The sequence below is a fragment of the Harmonia axyridis genome, chromosome 5, assembly GCF_914767665.1.
Source record: "Harmonia axyridis chromosome 5, icHarAxyr1.1, whole genome shotgun sequence".
In the NCBI taxonomy this organism is placed as follows: domain Eukaryota; kingdom Metazoa; phylum Arthropoda; class Insecta; order Coleoptera; family Coccinellidae; genus Harmonia; species Harmonia axyridis.
This window is the reverse complement of record NC_059505.1, coordinates 26,048,043-26,060,846: the sequence shown is the minus strand read 5'-3', so window position 1 is coordinate 26,060,846 and position 12,804 is coordinate 26,048,043. Positions and strand designations below refer to the sequence as shown.

Genomic DNA, 12,804 nt, shown 5'->3' with positions numbered 1-12,804 from the left:
GTTTGAAGGCTTGCAAAAAATGATCGGTAGATAAAGAACTGACGAGTTCCAAATGAACTGCTTTTACGCTCATACATATAAACAAACAAACATATCCCTTATATACTTGAGTCTTTCTATTTTTACCGAGTGATATTTCGAACGGTCCAAAGTAATCTACCCCCGTTTGAGAAAATACTTCAGTAGAATTCACCCTTGAAGCAGGCAAATTCGCCATCAGAGGATAATTATTCCTGGGCTTTAACCTAAAACAATGATTACAGGCATGTATTTGCTGTCGTATAACATTACGACCACCCACTATCCAATATTTTTGTCTCAACAACGCTTCCAAAAGAAATGAACCAGTATGGAGATTTATTTTATGATAGTATTGAATTAATTTTACTGTAAAAGGATCTTTGCCTGGAAGTAGAATAGGGTGTGGCCTAGTAAACTTGAGCGAAGAATTTTCTAATCGCCCCCCCACCCTGAGAACTCCATCTTGGATGAAGGGAGTCAATTTGCGTAATTTTCCATAGATCTCTTTTTCTGATTTCAATAACCTTATTTCCGATCCGAATGCTTTATTCTGAACAATTTTTATCAATACGATCTCCGCTTTTTTCAAATCATCAGCTATAATAAATTTTCTCTTGGGAGGCTTCCTCAAAAATCTAAGTAACCAAACCGTAATCCGCAAAATAGAAATCCAAGACGAAACTCTAGAAAACATTGTATAAAACGATTCATTCGCTAAATTCCGAATCGACACATAACACCTAGTTTTTGTCTCCGCTCCAAATGTTACCGAATTTACAAGTTGTTGATCATTAGGAATTAACTTCAATAAATCGAAAGAGTTAGAAGACCACTTAACTAACTCGAATTTTCCTTCCGCGAATAATGACACTGATTGTGAATACAAATTGAATGCTTCCCCTTCCGAAGGAATGCTGCAAACCAAATCATCTATGTAAACATCTGTCGAAACTATTTTCGTTGCTAAAGGATAACTACATCCATTTTCTTTTATCAATTGCTTTATAGTACGAAGAGCTAAATATGGACTTGATTTCACCCCAAACGCTAAACGATTAAATTCATATACCTGAACCGGATCATCAGGACTGAAACGCCAAAGCAATCTTTGAAACCTCCATTGATAATCAACTAATTTTATTTGATGATACATTCGTCGAATATCCGCTGTAATCGCTATTCGAAACAACCTAAAATTCAGCAATAAAGAAAATAGATCGGTTTGTAGTTTTGGACCACCATGTAAAATGTCGTTCAATGAAACATCATTATCCGATGATGTACTAGCATCTAAAACCACACGAATTGGTGTACTCGAACTACCTTGCTTAACAATAGCATGATGAGGAATGTAATATGCAGGTTCTGAATCTTTTAAATATTCTTCCTCAACCAAATGCATATAACCTAACTGAATTGCTTCTTTCATTATCTCATTATAACTCAAACGAAACTCCGGAAATTTCGCCAACCTTCTTTCTAATGAATAGAGCCGAATCAATGCCGTTGTCTTAGAATCACCCAAAGTATTCGGAGAATTCTTAAAAGGAAGCGCTACCGTGAAACGTCCCTCATAATCTCTACTAAAAGATGTAGAAAACAAATTTTCGCATATTTCTTCTGCTGGGTCCGGCAAAATATTCTTTGGAACTTGTTCCATCTCCCAAAATTTACAAACCAAGTCATTTAACCGACATTCCTCCCTTAAACTAAAGAATACACCGAACTCCCCCTTTGACTCTAGCTTACGAACCTTTCCCATAATCATATGACCAAATACCGTTTGTACCGCCACTGGAGATCCCGATGCTGATGGTACCGAATTACCCACAATAATCGAGAAAAGATCCGCCCCCATAATGCCGTCAACTTCAGCCGGTTCGTCAAATTTTTCATCTGCCAATTGTATATTTCCAAAATTCTTTAAAACACCGCGATCAATTTTGGCTATTGGAAGTTTATCCGTAATTTTATCTACTAAAAATGCCTCAATAGAATATTTCTTAGTAAAATCATACCTAGACGAAACAATAATACTTGTAAAACCTTTAATTGAATTTGAACTCAATCCAACCCCATGAATTGACGTTGAACATTGTGAAAACTTCAATCCTAATTTCTTACAACACCTATAAGTAAGTAAATTAACTTGACTGCCACTATCTACTAAAAACCTAGCTTTCTTCAAACTACCCGAACCGTTCAAAACATTTACCACAACCGTCGACAATAAAACCGTATGAGTATCCCGATCACCCATAGCAGTAGCACAAAAATTGTTATTTGTTGAAACCAACGTATTTGTATTCGAATCCGATTTCGAATTTGGATATTTTTCCAGTTCACCCCGTATACGTCCTAAATGTAATAGGAAGTGGTGTTTTCTGGAACACTCTGAACATAATTTCTCTGAAGGACAGTCTCTTACCCCGTGATTTTGCGATAAGCAATTGTAGCACCATTTGTTATCCCGTACTGTAGCATAGCGTTTAGATGGCGATAGTTGTTTAAATTTATCACATCTACTCAACGAATGATTTTTCCGATTACAAAAAATACATATATTCGACCGATCCATTCCTACACAAGAATTATTTTGATGTACAAAAAAGGATTTCGAATTACGAGTTTTATAGCTATCACCTCTACTAATGGTTGATTGCTGATTTAGAGCCAAAATTTTCGATTGTTCCTTAACAAACTTAATCACATTTTCATAGGTAGGTATTCCATTACCCCTAATAGTCATTTCAAACGATCTCACCGTATCAGAATCAAGCTTAGAAAGGGCCTGATGCATTAAAATGAAGTCCGACATATCATCTAATTTAAGCTTCTTCAAAGCCTGTACCGCACAATCAAATTTTTCCAAAAATATATTGAGACCCTTAGATGACTCACCCTGTATCGATTTGAACTCTAAAATTTGGCGTAGATAATTAGTTGCAAGAGCGCGCTTATCCTGATATTTTTCCACAAGCGAATTCCAGATGATTTCATAATTTTCTCCAGTAGGAGCTAATGAAGAACAAATAGCCAACGCGGAACCTTTCAAACGACCTACTAAATAATTCACTTTATCAGTATCCGTAAGTAACTTATTTTCATGTATCAAACTCTTGAATATTGAATAAAAGGTTTCCCATTCTCTAATATTTCCCGAAAATTCCGGTAATTCAATCTTCGGTAATGTAGGAAGATTACGTATCAATCCCAAACTTCCCTGAGAATCAACATTAACCGAAGAAACATCTTTTTGAATTTGTTCTCGTTCTAATTTAGCCGCTGAAAATTGTATGTGACAACACATTTCATCAATCGTTCTGAATATATTGAAATCTGGTTCGAACTCATCATTAATTTCAAAACTGAGCTCTGTTATATCGTCTATTATTTTCAGTAGGTCATTCTTTGTTGAATTGATTGAACTGACCATTGTTAAAAATTTAGCTTTAGCTACTTCACTTTTTAATGATTTTGACAAATCCAATAAATTCTGCAGTATCGAAAATAAAGATTCTTTCTTAGCAATAAGCATCTTAATTTTCCGTTCAGTTGACGTTCCACCCATTGTGTTGAAAGTCAAGTGCGCAGAACACTCGAAAACTAACCCCGCGAGTCTAAACTGTGAATTGAATACTTTTGTGTACGCTTGGCAACAAGGCTTACTCTGGGACTCGAATCGTATTTGATAACCGCTGAAAAAATACAAAAAACTACCGCACGTTTTCACTTCGCTCAATAACGTATGAACGAACAAAATAAACTGAATTAATATTTCCGAATACAATTAGGAATGAAATGAAAATGAGTTCCGAAACTCTGTATACCGATTGAAACCTAAATAAATGTAACCGAAACTTGAATTAAAGTTCAAAAAACCCGTGCTCGAAGAACCAAAAAATGTTGCATTTTCCCTATATTTGAACCAATAAAATGATGTTATAAATTGTCTTACCAATATAAACTGCTCTCTGCTATTCCACACAGCACCGCACTGTATAAGGAAGTAAAGGAACAGGGTAAAGGATTGAAATGGAACAAAATGGGACTTATACAATGCAAACTGACCTTCTAATGAACTGTAATCCTAATATATTTAAAATGTCCGTTAATTATACCAAAACCGTTATATTAAACACCGAAAACTTTTACTAAAAACCTTTAACTTTTCTTTCCGACCGCCGATACATCTTACTTCTTCATCTGACAAAACATACGTCTCGATTTCCCAGAATCCGCGACGTTGCCAAAACTAAACATCATAATAATCAAAAAGGGCTAAAACATTAGGTATTTAATAAGTACCAAAAATGAATGAAAGATTCTTGGATAAGAATTTATAGTTGCATACTTCAACTTTGAAAGAATACAGATTCCAGTGTGGAAATAATTTATGATGTAGAGGAAATATAGTTATACTGCAAATAGGCCTGACATTCATTATGTATTTAAAATTGAACTGCTCAGAAATTGTTATTATTATTATAGTATGAATTTCAGTATGATTTCATTGGACATGTGAGTATTTTATCAAGTCATTCTATATATCACAGAAATTTAAGTCACTACACAAAAATTAGAATTTTCCCAGATCTGAACTAGTGATTTTTATAATTTTGATTGAGATGTAAGTATCTAATCTTCAAGGATTATTTCGGAGAATTCATATAAAACATCACTCAATAAGTCTTGTGGCTGGAGAGCAGATAGCGACGCCAGTGCAATGAAACTCTTTTTCACGTAATACCCGACTTCAAAAAAATGTACTTCAAAATTTTGGAATTTTGTAAAACTTCGGAGTCAAGGCTGGATCGTAATATTGTAGGTTAAATAGCGCTTCATTTGTTGTTCTTGGAAAAAGTGATAAAAACGAGATTTTTGTCACTACACGAAACACGTTTTAAAAAGAAAACAGTGTTTTGTCAATACAAAACACTGTTTTGTTTATGTTTTTTTTTTCTGACTGTACCAAAACGAGAACGGTCAAAAGGTAATGATGCTGTAATGATGAAGTGATTGCCAAAGTTGAAGGCTATTTGTAAATTGAAGACGAATATTTTTACACAAAAGGTAATGAGAAATTAGAGGACTGTTGAGGTTCGAATATTACACTTGAAGGTGACGAATGAAGTAAATTTTTTGAGGAAAAAAAGTGTTTTTACTAATGAGGTCCAGGACTAGGGTGGTACTAGTACTCAGAGATTGTCGAGAATTGTTACTTGGTGTTTGCAATGGTAACCATTTTTTTTCGAAAAAATTGTATTATGGTGTGAAAATATTGGTTCAAGTAATTTACCATAAAAATATCATCAACTCAGTTACTTGTAGAAGCCCTTTTTTCTATTATTTCAACTTTTTGTCAACGACAAGTGGTTCCATCAAGAAAGTTCAAATTGTCATCCCGCCTGTGAAATATGGGATGTCTTGCGCAAGAATTGACTGTTACGCTCTTAAGTTTAACGCGACTGAAAAAACAAAATAATCAGTAATGGATTTTCTTTCATCTCTCGTATTGTTTTTTCAGAAACGCGATTCTTTGGTTAATCAATATCATCTAACTTTGTGATCGTTTGTTGATGAAATGCCTTCACTGGTTTTCAACACTAAAATGGATTTTCTTCAATAAAACTAACTCAATTATTAAACCAATTAGTTTAAAGCCCCCAAATAATTTCTCAATAAAGTTTTTTTTTCAGGGAAATTACAGAAAATGATTGTTTTTTGGAAGGCATTCTGACTGGAGAATATCGGTGTTGTTAAATATAGAAGAAATTTTCTTGGAAGGTCGGCCAAAAATAATAAAATCGATTCCACTGATTTCACTTCCTGATCAATTAGTTCTGGTTTGAAATCTGTGAATTTTCAAATGAAGTAGACACCTACATAATAAATCTTCTGGTCACATGAACGTGTCAGAGGTATTATTAAAATAATTTCGAAAACCAAATTATGTTTATATCAAGTTGGCGTGATAAATGACAGGTATTTTTCTCAATCATCGCGAGTCATTACTGCTCAAATGAAATAACATTAAATGAGATCGTATTTAAAATAATACAATGAGAATTTGAAACCAATTTGTGGTTTATTGAATCATTATATTCTCATCCATTAAGATGTTACAGTGAGTAAATGAAAAAAAAAACTAAAGGATATTTGTAGTTCGAGTGTTTGCATCTTCAATCCAAGTCAATTTTTTTTTAATTGATATAACGCTTCTGTGAGGTTTTTCAGAGTGGATCTGAGGATTATTTTATTTTTCTGATCTATAGGATCAAAAAATCTAGAGGTCAAAATTTTGTCTGGAAAAGTACACGAGATTCAAAAATCGGAAGCAGATGTTATATTCAATTCCAAGGTTACACACCTTTCTCTTTTTAATATATATTTACTAATATATGAATTAATTCCCTTATTCTCATAGTGATATTTTTCGAAATATATATTATTGGAAACAATATTAGCATTATACAAATTGTAAAAAGAACACTTTCGATTTATATCCTGAGTTAGTTTGTGAAAGCTTAATTCTGAAAGTGTCATAGTCTTGAATAATTTATTTTATTTTTCCCTGATACATCTCTACCTGTTTATGAGAAGTATTGCTCAACTAATGCATTACTTTTAGCATTTTCATTTATGGTCAACCTTCTTTCAGTCATAATAATAATGTCAGATGAAACTATTTCCTTCAATACATGTTTATGAATTCATATCAATCGATACTAAAAACTCTAAAGTCGTTTGCACTAATTCATAAACACTCTGTATATTTGAATGTCTTCAACAATCTATAAAAAAATCCTGTAATTATCCTGAAGCACAAACTATCACAAAGTGAAAGATCCAAACAACATATCTGAGAACAACTTTCATTTATACTTTTCACTAGAATGAAATATGATAAAATTGCCAGGATATGAAACCGTAGATAGTCAGAAGATCAAAAATATTATTGTCTGAGATCATGTTGTTTTGAACGTTCGTGATGCCTACAGCATTTTTGCACGGTCCCGTTATTTTTCCTTGATTTGAATAAATTAATATCCACATAATTACTGAAAAGTCAAGAGTTACACTCATATAAATGTCATATTTTTGATTCATCAGATTCATTGAATACCAATTCCACTAAAATACGATGCTTTATCATTAACAATTGTAATAATTATACATACGTTTTTATTTGATTTATTTAAATTATTTTTTTAATGAATACAGGGTATTAATTGTAGATTTTCATGAAATAAAATAATAAAACACTTTTTTCGTTTTCGTGTTTTTATAGAATCGGCTAACGTGAAAAGTTATAACCATTTGATGCACTTCTCTTCTGATGGTATTTTAGTCTCTATATTAGTAGGGTTATTCCAGAAACATTCTCTATCAGATAAACTTGTGACAGGTAACTGAATGTTATCATTCCTATTTGTTCGACAAACGATAAAGAATGATTTTATATTCTAAAATGATTGGCAATTAAAATAGTGACTTTGGATTATCTCTAATTTCTTCTTTATGCTAATTTTGTATGGTTTTATGAACCGGCAAGGCTATCACTTGGAAACCTTTAGGTGTAAAAAAAATTATAATTGAGGAGAATGTCTCTTAGTTATCACTTCAGATTGAAATCAATTTTATTCTGAATGTTAGTGCTATAAGGCAAAATATTTAATAGCCTATATCCGTGAGCCAAATCTGAAAAATGGGACATAATAGAGTCTTTTAGTTGAGAGGAATCTGCTGTCAATTTTTTTTTGTAACTTTGAGTCTCACTCATTTTGTCAAAATCTCCTTATTTTCAGTTCTTGATGTTTGTTGGATGGAATGTCTTATTATGGAGGCGTTGTTAACTAATTTAAGCCCAGGTAAAATGACTTACCTCTGCCTATGAGGTATACAATCTACCGTTTTGGCAACAAATATACAATACGTAATCCAGAAAGCTGGATAATTAGGTGAGAATCGTAATAGAGATATGTTTTTTGAAATTATCAACGAAATAATAGTTAATGAATATTTCAGAAAGGAGTAGTTTGATAATGGCAATGAAAATTTCATGGTTACAGCCTTCATCAGAGTAATGAACTATCATGAGTTTTAGATACTAAAAGTTCCTAAAGAAAATCAGAAATGGAATATCAAAACTAAGGTTGAATGAAGAAAGACTCACCTAAGAAAGATCGAACGCCAAGCGTTCCCCTAGCTATACTCAACATCATTGCCGCCATTGATACTTTCCCTGCAGCAAATACAAAATCTGCTTTCGTCTTTTCTTTTGGACCGAAAAATCTCGAATATACTGCTACAAATGAACTGGCTATCACAAATAAGATGAAGACCAAATAGTCCCATATCATGCTTTGAGCCTCCTTCGACATCTTGTGTCTTGTTGATGCTCCAATGAAAGTGTGCTGAAAGGAATATAGAGATATTTTAAAATTTCATCTATGCAAATATTGGACTGAATAATTTCGAGTAATAGTTATTTGTTTTACTAGGCAGCAAAGTAGTAGATTGATTGCCGCGGCTGATAGCTCATAGTCGAGCATAGCTCGGCTAGGTATTCAGCCAAGACAGTCAATCTACTTTGCTGCCGAGTTAAACATATAATTCTTTTTTCGATTGTTTATAACGATATATGTAAGATATTGTATTTGCAAATTATTACAATTCCCACAATCTTCTATTTTTCCTGTAGTGATAAATTGAAACGAAATTTGATAGAAATCGCAATTGTTAGAATGATTGATTGCTATGGAAATATATATGTCCATAATTATTATAGTTTGACAACTTATGAAATATCTGACAGTTCTTTGAAAAAATAACGGATATATTCATATTATGGGCAGTGATAACGACTTAGAAGTACTAACTCCTCCAGAAACAAGGGAGGTGACAAAAAATATTGATTGTCAGAAATAAATGTCGAATGTTTTATTCCCATTGGGAATAATCGTTCAAATTTTACTGATTGATGTGTCTGCAAAATTGATATTTGCCGTCAATCAGAGAAAAATATATTTTTCGATGTTTCTTTTCGTCATAACTCGTTTTCATATTCCTATTTTATGGCCTTTTCATCAATATTGGTCAGCAAATAATCTATGATTCAATGACTGACAATGAAAAATGTGTACAGAATTTTCCGCTTAAATTACTCCAGAAATTGAAATCGAATAATAAATGATTTCAGAATTGAGAGAATAAATGAATTCAATCGATTTCTGGATTCGATAAAAGCGTGACTGACAATGCACGACATATCCGATTCCGAAATGGTCGATTAACACTTAACAAGTATTCTGGATAACATCGGAGGTCAATAAACATGTGCTGGATAACGTGAGTGATAAGCCCGGCTAGTCCGGCTACACAAAATTGGTGATTGATTATTATTAAATTGACCAGGTGTCTACAAATTGAATTAGCCGGATTAACATAAACGCGGTACGAAAAAAATATGGAAATTTTTCACATGAATATGAAATGAGATTGGGACAACGAAAATCAGAAAGAAATAACCAGGTGGAACAGTTACCTGCTGATTTTTGATTGAGTTGAAGCCATTCCTTTTTCTACAATGTTTTCGAATAATTGGTCATAAAATTTAAGTGCTGTAAAAAAATTTATATGGAAGCAATTTCTTAAGAACTTTCAACACACATCAACGCATTTCTGGTTCATTCAACCACAATTGATATGTTGAGGTTTTACAACCGTTGACAGGCTTATTTACAAATTAATTGATTACTGAAATAAACATGGAACATTTATTGTTTCACTTTTTGCATCCTTCAACGCCTTTTCCTTACCAATCATTTTCTTATACGAGGTGTCTTAAAAGGAAGAGAAGAAAGAAGTAGGGAACTTATAATCACTCGTTCATTCATGGGCCAATTGATCCGTTGGAGATCACAGAACAACAGAGCTGTATAAAGGTATCTGTGATCTCCGAGGGTGCATTTTTAATTCAATCACCGGCATTGAGACGAAATTTTGTACGAAGCTTGAAATTGCTATTGTTATTAGATATAGAACCATTGATTAGAAGAAATAAAAAAATTTTAAGTGACAAATTGAAAAAAAAAATTACCAATTGAAATATTTTGCTTTTTCAAAGTGATATAAACCCCCATTAGTCAACTCTAGTTGAGTCAATGATCTGGAGAAACAGATATAATTGGTATTTCTTTCAAGGACGTAGATATTTCTTGTTTTGAAAAATAATTACATTATCGAATATAAATACCCACTTCTAAAACACATGAACATAATGACGAACATTTTGAGAACATCATCAAACTTTTTTTTCTCAAGATAACATTTGATAAATTTGTAACTCATAAAGTGAAGGAAGATCTAATTTGGTATTGCCGTACCAATTACAACAAAAATTAATAATTAATGGTATAAAATAATTAATTGAAATAAATATATATTGAAAAAAAATTGTTTTTTTGTCTCGGCAAGAATTCTGAAATTTGATAATTTGAAAGTCTTGGGGGATAGCTGCTACCAGCCCCCTCCCATATTTATGCCTTTGTTTTTTTTTCAGTTTTTTTTTTAAATTTTCTACGGTTCTGATGAAGTTCATAAAATTTTGTAAGAGCTTAAAATTGTCATTTTACATACAAATACATACATGTTTTCTTTTCTTTTCTCCCGATCAAACAGCCAGTTTTTAAATCAACAGAAATATTTTAACGGAACGCTCTGTTGAATTACCCATCAATGAACGCAACTGTGTTATTCGAGGTTTGAACCTGAAAATTTTAAGTTTTTTCCATTCGAGAGTTATAATGTATATGGCCGGCCGGATAAAATCCAATTTGATTACATATCTATCAGTTGAACCTTATTTTTTGGGACTATCCTGACTAAAAACAACGTTCGGTGAATCGAACGCTCAAAGACGTAGATAATATTGGAACAGGAAGGGTGTTTTATTGAGAAATGGATCTTATTCCTTCTTTGGAATGTAATTACTAGGAGAAAGTAGAAATAAGTGAACTATAAAAGTAATAAAATGAAAGGAAAAGAGCTCAATACTGACAAACGACAAACATTTTTTCATAACAAAGCTGATGTAATACAAAATCAAAATTTGAATGAAAGAATGTGAATTCGTATTTTTGAAATGTTGTCTCGATTATTTAATTTGTTTAAAGAAATAGCTACAATTTACTCAATGTTCAAATTGATGATAAAAACGATCATATTAGTTTGATGAAAATATAGGGGAAAAATGCGGAAAACAATCCGATTATTCCATTTATATTAGAAGGCTATGGATTTAAATCCGCAAAAAAAATTTTCTGAAAAAACTGCAAATGAATTTGAATTTTCGCTTCCAAACTTATAAACCCCCTTGTTTTTTTCTACAAAAGCTCACCTAGGTTTGTATCTTCAGAGTATTATCTTCGAGTATTGTCACTAGAGAAATGCCGTTTCAAAACTGTATCAGACTAACAATAGTCTGTCTGAAACTCCACCAGAACAACGTTTATTAGGCAACACAGGAGTAAGCAGAACTGAGGACGTTGTATTCAGCCGAAGAATTTAATATAAACAATCGGAAACACTGAGCAAATATGATAAATCTGGTTAAATTGTATTTAAGCATAACAACATTGGTCTGATAAGCAGGCTGGGAGCACGCATATGACGTCAGAGAATCCCGTGAATTAGGAAAAGTAGCTGGTGTTTGTTTGACATGAGAGAATAGACGAGTCTAGCGAAGAGAAATTCAAACAGGTACTGGTTCTTGACAACCGCGATTGCCGGCAAAATAACTTCTCAGGGGCGGATTCAAGTGGTAGGAATAAGGATTCACCACCAGGAATACCATTTCAATGACTCAGGATTATATCAACACATTTCGAAGCTTAGATAAACTCATCTGTCAACATGTTATTTTCCCGTATGGTTGATGCGTGTTTTATCTCTTCAAGGCGAATGAAATGGATAACGTATTTTAGCACTTTCTTCATTGAAAATGCAAGTTGGGGTTTAGAGATAACTCGTCCTAGTTTTGTTTTGTTTCCCATTATTTCTGAGCGCTCGATCAGAGCGTTATATCATTTTGTTACGATGTTTTTGAAATATGTGCCTGGGATGGTCTCCAGCTATAAGGTCAGACTCAATGATGACGATTTCATGGGTAAAATCAAGTTTGTCCTATAACTCCGAAATATTCAGGGTAAATTGGGATTTTGAATGACACGATGAACTTACTTTAAGGTAGAAATTTGACAATGACAGCTCGAAATTTTCTCACAAGAATTACTTGGATATATCACTTTCCCCGAACAGAACATTACATCATTTCGTCACGATGGTTGAATTTTTCGAAATTAGTGCCAGGTCTGAGGTTTGACTCAGTGATGACGAATTCGTGGTTGAAATCAATTCTGTCCTTTCGTAGATGAAATAAGTTTGGATTTTGAATGACGTTATGAGCGAAATCCGTCAAGAAATTCCGTGAACATAGACGCTTAAAATTTTGTCCCAAAAATTAAGTGATCTTTTGGATATAAAATATCAACTACAAGTGTCGAAAAAGTATTCATATTTCAGATCTGACCGAGTTGATATTTCATACGAAATCAGAATCACACTATATTCGGGCACAAAAAAGAAAAAAAACCATGATGAAATTTTCGTACCTATCGATATACAAAAATAACATGAAGTTTTATAACAAATTCAATTTTGATTGAATCACATAGAAAATTTAAGCCGAATAGCACAAAAAATATCCGATATTTCAGCAAC

General features: G+C 32.8%; 1 protein-coding gene across 5 annotated transcripts in view; it reads right to left on the bottom strand.

Moving 5' to 3' along the window:
* LOC123679835 (sodium-coupled monocarboxylate transporter 1) overlaps window positions 1-12,804 on the bottom strand; it is a 117,937-nt gene that overhangs the window by 63,841 nt on the left and 41,292 nt on the right. For 4 of the 5 annotated variants that reach the window (XM_045617353.1, XM_045617354.1, XM_045617356.1 and 1 more), the window contains one exon: window positions 8,198-8,438. In XM_045617353.1, the coding sequence (XP_045473309.1) occupies window positions 8,198-8,438 (241 nt within the window). Of the gene's footprint in view, window positions 1-8,197; window positions 8,439-11,422; window positions 11,766-12,804 lie in introns of those variants that run through there. The other variant, XM_045617355.1, reaches the window with a different exon arrangement.